The sequence below is a fragment of the Stegastes partitus genome, unplaced genomic scaffold, assembly GCF_000690725.1.
Source record: "Stegastes partitus isolate 25-593 unplaced genomic scaffold, Stegastes_partitus-1.0.2 Scaffold74, whole genome shotgun sequence".
Taxonomy (NCBI): domain Eukaryota; kingdom Metazoa; phylum Chordata; class Actinopteri; family Pomacentridae; genus Stegastes; species Stegastes partitus.
The window spans coordinates 949,577-958,738 of record NW_007577805.1 but is presented as its reverse complement, the minus strand read 5'-3'; the positions used below and the strand labels follow the sequence as shown (position 1 = coordinate 958,738).

The window sequence follows — 9,162 nt, the reverse complement described above, 5'->3', positions numbered from 1 at the left end:
AGCCCCTCCATTAAAACGTTAGCAGAATGGTCCCTCAGTGTGACTATCTGTCAGTGCTTTGTTCCGATCCGGCGCGTTCGCTGCAACTCCAGCGATTACAGCGCTGAGCTGGCGAAAAGTCCAGGGCTCTAATCAGAACCCGGAGCGGGGCGGCAGAACCGCAGCGCAGCAGGTTACCAGGCCTCAGCCGGCTCACGGCGACAGTCAGGAGAACCTTCTGCTGCTTTCGGTTAATCACGTTGGGATCCCCGATGCCATGAGGTGGCTGGAGATGAGAAGTCGACAGAATGGAAAATAAAGATGAATAGATTGTTCACGCTGACGCTCTGAGGTTGTTCAATACATTTATCAAGGAGCCAGAACCCCAGAGAGCAGACTATTTCTCTCTGTCTATTCGATTTTGTTCTTTGGAGCGTAAAAATAGCAACAAAAGGCTTTTCTGGACAGTTACAGCATACTTTTGATAGACGAAGACGCAAAGAGTGTGACTAAGGACTTCTGCACTGCTATAACAAATGATAAACTGACATAAGTTTCCTGATTAGCATTTTAGTAACATCTGATGATGTGATTTATTGCAAATTGGAAAGCATCGTGATGCAAACTGTTGTGTTTTTGCAGTTGAAGGAAAGATGAACGTGGGTTTGTTGATAACTGACTTTACATCGAACTTTTGTTAACAAAAACTGGATTTACTGCAGCACCATACATTCAAGTGCATAATGTGCCTACAAGAAGGCATGAGCTGCACAGTGAGGTTGGACCATTTGTCGTGCTTTCCCACTAGATGGCATCGTTTGCTGTTTAGTAGAATTATCATCATGCAGATTCAGTCCAAGTGCTGCACCCCATGAGATTATTTAATGCTTCAGAGTGAACATATCCTCATGTTTGCTTTAACTGGGGTTTTATATTTCAAATTTATAGATGAATTTCTATAAATCTGAGGAGAGACTTTGTCTTTTTTTTTGCTATATTAGAGTGTAGATTATAAGAATATCATATTAACATTATTCAAACCAGTGGATCTGAACCTTCCTGGCTCGTGGATCTTAAAAACCAATAAAAGCTGAGAGCATTTCAGCCAATTAGAGCATATTTCTACTTGTCAATATGTGCAATTTGAAGGATTTTTAGAGCTTTTTTTTTAACATTAACAGAAAAAAAGGGGAAACATAATGTTGCGTAACCCCTCCGGTTGTTCTTCCTCGGTTGGGGACTATTGATTCACATGATGCAACGTTGCACGCGGGGTTAGTGAAGGGTTAAAAGTGCCGACTCTGCCCGAAGCTCCACCTCCTTTGGGTGACTCATCAAAACAGGAACGAGGAAGTGCTCACAGCCAGGCACGTAGATCTGTCACAACACTGGAAGAGTCGGGTATGTTTGGCTTTCCTTACATAAAACACTCATTTATGTGCATGTAGAGGCTTTAAAGGGTTCAGCTGTTTCCCCAGAGTGAAGTAAACAGACCACAATACAGCTGATAATGGATATTCAAGAAGAAAAAAAGAAAAGAGTGTTTGCTCAACCTTTGCCCTACTTTCAGTTTCCAGAGAAAAAGCAGCAGCTGATTGTCAGGATGGCAGGCAGGCGCTCTCTCCCCGAGGTGGACCTCACCTGTCCCGTCTGCTGCGACATCTTCAGGGACCCGGTGGTCCTCAAGTGCACCCACAGCTTCTGTGCACCCTGTCTGCAGCAGTACTGGAGTCGCCACCAACGAAGCCGCGACTGCCCCCTGTGCAGGACCCAGAGCGTGGACGATCCGGTGTCCAGCCTCACCCTGAAGAACCTGTGCGAGTCCTACCTGCTTGAGCACGAGGGTCCGGAGGAAGCGGAATCATCATCATCAGAGGCAGCGGGGGAGCTGTACTGTGATCCGGGGGAGATGTGCCTCGTTCACGGGGAGAAGCTGAAGCTTTTCTGCCGGGCGGAAGAGGAGCCCATCTGTGTGGTTTGCCACACGTCGAGGAAACACAAGCAGCACGACTGCTGCCCCGTGAGCGAGGCAGTCGTGGATGTGAAGGTAAACTCACATGGAATAATGATGCGTTCCTGCTCGGGGCTGCTTTTCTAAGCTCCCTGAGTAGCTTTTATGAGATATTATATTCAAGACTGGTACAGGCCCGAAGTTAGATTCAACTCTAGATTCCACAAACCTTCTAATTAGTTTTTCTTTTAATGATTTACTCAGGAGAAAATGAGGTCCGCCCTCAGCTCACTGAAGGAGAAGAGGGATGCTTTTGACAAAATGAAGAAGAACTACGAGGACACTGTGGAACACATTCAGGTGCAGGAACATTTTGAAACACAACCTTGTACGACTGTATATTTTTGCACATGTTGACCTTTTGCACCATAAATATTAATGAATATAACTATTTCTGTACATAGCCTTTTTGCACTGTTCCATATATACTCATTTATAGTCTGTTTAGTCTACATCAGTATAAGTAGATGTATTCAGCGATCTGACAATTAATTGCAGTCAATTTTGTCTCTATACCACCAATTAACATGTGTCATCTCATCGCACACATAGTAAAGTGAAGACTTGAGAATCCAACAAATCCAAAGTTTCCTTTCAGGTCCAGGCTCGATACGTGGAAAGACGGACCCACGAGGAGTTCGAAAAACTTCACAACTTCCTCCACGCCGAAGAGGAAGCCAAGATGGAAGCGCTGAAGAGGGAGGAAAAGCAGAAAAGTGACGAGATGAAGCAGAAGATTGAAGAAATGGAGAGAAAGATATCGTCTGTGTCCGAATCCATGAGAGTGTTGGAGGAGGAGATGGCTTTGGAAGGCATCTCAGTCCTTCATGTAAGTTTGGAAATGCTTGAAATGTGAATAAATGCATAGATGCTTGCTTATGTTGAGTGAAGTAAGTTTTCTTTTCTTTTTTTCCAGAATTGCAAGAATACACTGGCGAGGTAAAATGATTAAATTATACTTTAAACTTTTCTTTCTCATCTTTTCTCTGCTTTCACACACGATGCTTCTTTTTCTGCAGAGCTAATCGTCCCATTGAAGATCCAGTAATGGCTCCAGGAGCTCTCATCGATGTGGCCAAATACTTTGGCCCGTCAATGTTCCGTGTTTTGAAGGAGATGCATGAAATCACCAAATACAGTGAGTTCACATTTTTTTACTTTGAAACTTCCAGCTGCAGTTTTAGCTCCTTGAGGATTCCCGAGGTGGACAAAAGGTTGAGAATCTCAAAGCGACCACAGCTGACAATCTGCCATGTTCTTCTTCAGCCCCGGTCACCCTGGACCCCAACACCGCCGCCCCGTGGCTCGTCCTGTCGGATGACCTCACCAGCGTCCGTGACAGCGAGGAGAAGCAGAAGCTGCCCGACAACCCGGAGAGGTTCGACCCCGACACCGCCGTGCTGGGCAGGGAGGGCTTCAGCTCAGGAAAGCACGCCTGGGACGTGCACGTGGGGGAGAACACGGCGTGGGTCGTCGGCGTGGCCAAAGAATCCGTCCAGAGGAAGAAGAAAGTGTCTTCGGTGCTGAACAACGGCTACCTGTGCGTGTACTATTACCACAACATGTACTTCGCAGGCACCTCCCCTCTGACACGACTGGGCCTGAAGAAGAGCCCGCAGAGGATCAGAGTGCTGCTGGACTGTGACAAGGGCAGAGTGTCTTTCTATGACCCGCAGAACGACACGAACATCTACACCTTCAAACACGCCATCACTGAGAGAGTGCTGCCCTACTTCTGGGTGGGCTGTCAGAAGTGTCCTTTGACAGTTGAACCAGTCAAAGTTTGCCTGAAAGCTGTTGAGCATTGCTGAAGCACAAAACTAACAGAAACTTTCTTTAAAAAAAAAAAAGAAAATCACTTTTCTGCACTTTCTTTCCATTCATTGCAGCGTCCTGACTTTTTTCAATTTAAAACACACTGAATACTATTTTAACCATAAAATTCAGTGATTGGTTATTGTAAGTAGATTTCTGTGTTTCTTGCACTATTTGTTTTGGGATTATTCTCAAAATTGCTGACGTAAAAGACAATGTAAGCTTATGTTTTGGGGTGTAAAAAGGTACCAGAGAAATGTGTTGAAGCTTGAAAGCTGATTATGCATGTGAAAATCGTCCTTCCTGTTTTTGGAGCTCATGTTGATCCATATTAACGAAACAAAACTGTGCAATTACTGCTGCTGTTTGACACTACTAATTTACTAATAAACTGTTTACAAGTGCCACAAGTTTCCCTTGATAATGTGTGACCTTCCAGCTCTTTAAACGATAGATCTTTTATGTTTGGTCCAGAATAAATAAATTAACAGTTGTGGTGATGTGAACAAGGTTCACTCATTTACAGGGTTTTGAGTTCAGATTACAGTCAAAAGAATTAAAGATTGTGTTTTTGTTTGCATCTTTAAAATATTGCTTTTTTTTTTTGATGATACTGCATATTTGAGTAGGTCACTCCTCTTAGGTTGTCAGGTTTAGTTCACAGGTCATGAGTAATATTTGTTTTTTTTAATGATGATTAAGGAATAATAGTTTGTTTCTCACTTATTTACACTAAAAGATGTCAGTAGACCATCAGGAGTCAGGCCTTCTCTTGTATTACAAGAGGAAAGTCATCTGTGAGGTCTTTCTTTTACAAGTTTACTCGACTGATTTAAGTTTTAAAGTTCAGACACTACAACATTATATCCTGTACAAGTCAGTGGTAGGCCTCCTACCTGAATCAAACCACCTCTTAACGCCGTCATTATGACACCACGGCTATAGAAACCATCAGTATGATGCAGACAGGCAGTTACATCACAGACAGGTATCTCATGTCACGAGAATGAATGCCATCACTAAAGCAAGAAACCCAATTAAAACAATTCAACAAGTCTCCATTAACTGCACCACATACATCATGTCTAACAGGAGCATCAACATTAACCCACTAAAATGACAAATATATATTTTACTCACAAAAACTTGTGATTATTTGAACACAAAATCTCTCTCAAGATCTCTGGCCATCCAATCAGAGGACGTCAAAGTGCCGACGTTATCGTAGGCCAGCTGGCAGGCCCTGGGACCACCGACTCTAAATGTGGTTGGTTAAAGCAGCAGTTTCATTGCAATGCATTTTGATCTACCTGCACCTGCACTTTGATTCCGAAGGCTTCAGGGCAGATTTCTTTGACCCTAGCAACACATGATGGCTGAAATGTGATTGGATAGAAGCTTTAATACAAACATACACTGCTGGAAGCACCGCAGCCCAGAAACACAATGAAATGAAGAGAATAGACTATTGGGAATAATGTAAAAACATTAATGGGATGTCAGTGATTCTGATAGAGTTTAGGCCAGCAGAGAAGGCAACTTGTGCCCACCACTGACACAAGCTGACCCGACTAACTGCAGTAAATGCTGGATATGAAACGTGCACTTTATTTGCTCCAAACTCCTAAATGTGCCTTCTTCTATTTTATTTTATTTTTTATTTTTTTAGAATAAGATGCAATGCTTCAATTTTGAATAAATTAAAAAGTATTTAATTAAACTGCCTTGGAGTTTATATTGGTTAACTAAAATAATCAGATTCACCATGCTTATGGGTTTCTAATTATGGAGTGCTTATTGTAAAGCACCTTGTAACCCCAGTTATTGTTATTTTATAGCTAATATACTGACATGTATTCTTGCAGAGGAATGTCTGTGTTTCCATTTAAAAAAAAAAATAATAATAATAATAACTTATTAAATTATGGTGGACTGTCTTTTAATTAGGCAATTTAAATTACAAATTCAGAATATTCAGGTGTATGTTTGCAACTGCTTAGAAATGACACTATCGTTCTTTTTAAATGCTATTATATTTAAGTCATTGTTGTGCTTTATTGTGTGAACACCTGGAGGTCCATACCTGTCCTCGCGCTGCACGGAGCAGCTCCGCGCGACCAATTTAACCTCCTGCTCGTTAGCGGCTGTTTTTGCTGCAATACATCGAACTGCAGCTAAATTCTAAAGCGAAAACTTCGGAGAAGTTCGGAAAAGGTAAATAAGTTGATTAGTTTGTTGTTTTTTCTGCCCACGTTACGAGCCTCAGAGCGACTGATGGTAAGTTAATTACTGACGCGTCAACGAGCTGAGTGGTTGATTAACAGCTCATTAGCGAGCAGCAGGGCTAGTTGAAGCTAACAGCTAAAGGTAGGATGTGTGTGTGTGTTGGAGAGTTAAAAAGGTGTTTGTAGAAGCTGGCTTATGTTTACACACAGTGTGACTTCCACACAGAGGGCATCAATGCAGCTGCCAAAATCAAAGGATATTGTGTTATAGATTAGCTTCCCTTCTGAGGTAACTTCATTTAGTTTGATCTTCACCGTCAACCTCAAACTTTTCAATTAAATTGCATCCTGCCTTGAGCTTCCTCCTGGAAAAGATTGGACTAACTTTATTGTTCAAAGTGCTTCTGCACAGGAAGTCCAAGATGGCTGACCTTTCCTGCAGCGGTGGAGTGAAGAGAAAGTTGGCAGCAGGTGTTTCAGCTGCACAGCCCAGATCTTCCAAAGTCACCTTCCTGAGCCACTCGTTCCTCTTCGTGGAAATCCCTGCCGACGCCGACACCAGCCTCCCGGTGTGGGAGGCCCTGAGGTCCAGGCAGGTGGACATGAGCTGGACGGTCAACCCTTACAGCATCAGCATTCACGTGACGCCTGTGACGTCCAAGCAAGGGAACGCGTCGGCTTCCAGCATAAATGAGACCACGTCCAGCTCCACGTTCTCTCCCGGCGTCCAGTATGTCCCCCAGCAACACAATGTGCTGCTCCCCTTCTCCCAGAACAGCTCCTTGCTTCCATGCCCCTTTAGTCACCACCATGAAACACCTGCAGACCCTAATCCAGCCACCGCCATCGTCGCCCAGACCCAGCCCGACCATCAGTCCAGCACGCCTACCAAGAACGAGGTCCCGAGCGCCATCCTGACACCAACATGTTCCCCCACCGTGCTGCAGACCCCGTCCACAGCGCCCGTCCCCGTGGCGTTCCACACAAAGATTTCCCCCGACGTCGAGATCTGCGACAGCTTCCTCTTGGGCATTTGTCAGGCGGGGACAAGGTGTAAGATGCACCACACTCGCTACCCGTTTCACTGGCAGCTGTGGAGCGTCGTCACCCACCAGTGGGTCGATGTTTCCCCTCGCTCTCAGGTCTTACTGGAAAGGCTGTACTGCAATGTCAATATTGAGACCGTTGTTCTCAAAGAAGGGTGAGAGCTTTTCTGCCATCCATCTGCTTTGTGGTTTTTCTTGCCGTTATTGAAAGAGTTGAAAATAAGAAGATGGCCTCTCCAATCCTTTAGGCACGTCTGCTACAATCTGGACTTTGACTCGATGGAGTTGGATGGTCCCTATAAATACGACAGCATTAGACGACTGACAAACGCTGACAGTCCGGCCAGGAACCCTTACTATCCCAGCAAGTGGAAAATCTACTGGTGGAACAACCTCGGCTGGGAAGAGTACAAATTGGTTAATTTTTTGTTCTACTTTTATATCAAACAGCTTTTTACTTCCTGCAAAGTAGCAGCCAACACCGTTTTCAGCATCTTCTTGTTCATTTCTTCATAGCATCTGTCCACCTTGCTGCTAAACATGATGAGCGAAAAGGAGCCCGAGTGTTTCTTCCACATCGGCTCAGAGAGGTACAAGGTGGACTTCACCGCTATGCTCCAGACCAACATCAGGACGGGGTTCCAGAGAGACGTTCGCTACAGACCCGTCTACCGATCGCCTGATCACATGCAGCCGCACCTGCAGTTAGTATACAGCGTCTTTCTTCTGTCTTTTTAGAGGTGATGATGAAACAAACTCAGAAGTTGACTGTGGGGCAGTTATCTTCTCCAGAATCCTCAAAGATGTTGACCTTAAAAAATGTTCAGAGTGAGACGTTTTTCTTTTTTTTCTGTGTGACAAAGTTTATATCTTTAAAATTCTATGCATGAAAATGGACAAACAAAACTTTAAAACTCTGTCGGATCATTTAAAAATAGTCCCTTACCTCTTTTTTGTCACATTAATGCACCTCCCTCCTCTTCGTCTTCACTCTCAACAACAAGAACAGGAATCCAGTCCGACTCCACCCAACCCATTCGCGATCCTCCTGATGCGAACTTCAACGTGGATCCTCTGGAGGAGTTCAGCTCCTGGTACCCTCCAGTGTGGCGTCAGGCCTCGGAGCAGGATTGCAGCATCGTAGACGTTCCGGCCGGCACGCGGGCCTACAAGAGCATCCAAAACCTCTTCTACGAGAGCATGTCTGAGACGGCGGTGGACGTTATCGGCATCCAGCAGGTCCAGAACGTGCTCCATTGGGACAAGTACCAAAGGTCCTGCTGGTTCATCTGAACACTAGTGCTTGTTTCTTGTTTTAACCAACGCCACTAATTTGCACTTATATCTGCATTCCAGGCAGAAGGCACACATGCAGAAGCATCACACCAACTCTGAGGAACCTCTGGAGAGACACCTCTTCCATGGGACAACCAGCGAGGCCTCAGAGGGCATCTGCTACAACAACTTCGACCCTCGAATGGCCGGGGTCAACGGGACTGCCTACGGTTTTGGCTCCTACTTCGCGACCACAGCTGTCTTGGCCAACCCATATTCAAACACAGAGGAGGCAGATGAAGTCCAACACATGTTCTTGGCCAAAGTCCTGGTGGGGAAGGTGACTCTGGGCAGCAGCAGCTACCACCGGCCGCCGCCGTGCAGCTCCAAGACAAAGCAGTACCACCTCTACGACGCCTGTGTTGACAAATGGCACGATCCCACCATGTTTGTAGTTTTTGACAGCTGCCAGTGCTACCCATACTACCTCATCAAGTACAAAGACCTGCCCAGAGAGATTTATATTTAACGAGATAAAGTTCACAGGCAAGCAACCCGTTCATTGTTCAGACAGGAATAACAATGCCTTTTATGTTTCAAAATGTCTTTTTATTTTGGTTATTTAAAGATTTTACATCAATGGAAATAAGTACTTTTCTTTTCCTCAAAGATGTTCGCAATCAAATTGACTTCGGTCACTTTTATGAAAATAAACTGTTCACTGAATACATTCATCCCTCAGAATAGTAAAATAACAGACAGCTTTGATCATCTGTCGTCATGGTTTGTATTTTCATCTGTTGAAATGCTG

At 44.6% G+C, this 9,162-nt stretch overlaps 2 protein-coding genes across 2 annotated transcripts; both read left to right on the top strand.

The window, feature by feature from the left end:
- The first annotated feature begins 1,338 nt into the window (after positions 1-1,338).
- On the top strand, positions 1,339-4,212 carry LOC103353489 (tripartite motif-containing protein 35-like). Its single transcript, XM_008276490.1, has 7 exons — positions 1,339-1,380; positions 1,550-2,026; positions 2,195-2,290; positions 2,589-2,819; positions 2,907-2,929; positions 3,010-3,128; positions 3,257-4,212. The coding sequence occupies exons 2-7, from the start codon at positions 1,583-1,585 to the stop codon at positions 3,799-3,801; spliced, it is 1,458 nt and encodes a 485-aa protein (XP_008274712.1). The 5' UTR covers positions 1,339-1,380; positions 1,550-1,582; the 3' UTR covers positions 3,802-4,212.
- Positions 4,213-6,452: 2,240 nt separating this feature from the next.
- On the top strand, positions 6,453-8,942 carry LOC103353493 (TCDD-inducible poly [ADP-ribose] polymerase-like). The gene is made up of 5 exons (XM_008276497.1): positions 6,453-7,231; positions 7,325-7,493; positions 7,593-7,780; positions 8,081-8,350; positions 8,433-8,942. The coding sequence occupies exons 1-5, from the start codon at positions 6,453-6,455 to the stop codon at positions 8,878-8,880; spliced, it is 1,854 nt and encodes a 617-aa protein (XP_008274719.1). The 3' UTR covers positions 8,881-8,942.
- Positions 8,943-9,162: the final 220 nt, after the last annotated feature.

Bases quoted from the DNA above. Each gene is read 5' to 3' on its own strand.
- LOC103353493 (XM_008276497.1), top strand. From the start codon at position 6,453: ATGGCTGACCTTTCCTGCAGCGGTGGAGTGAAGAGAAAGTTGGCAGCA. The intron at 7,232-7,324 runs GTGAGAGCTTTT...CCAATCCTTTAG, and splicing joins ACCGTTGTTCTCAAAGAAGG to GCACGTCTGCTACAATCTGG. The intron at 7,494-7,592 runs GTTAATTTTTTG...ATTTCTTCATAG, and splicing joins GCTGGGAAGAGTACAAATTG to CATCTGTCCACCTTGCTGCT.
- LOC103353489 (XM_008276490.1), top strand. From the start codon at position 1,583: ATGGCAGGCAGGCGCTCTCTCCCCGAGGTGGACCTCACCTGTCCCGTC. The intron at 2,027-2,194 runs GTAAACTCACAT...TGATTTACTCAG, and splicing joins AGGCAGTCGTGGATGTGAAG to GAGAAAATGAGGTCCGCCCT. The intron at 2,930-3,009 runs GTAAAATGATTA...CTTTTTCTGCAG, and splicing joins TGCAAGAATACACTGGCGAG to AGCTAATCGTCCCATTGAAG.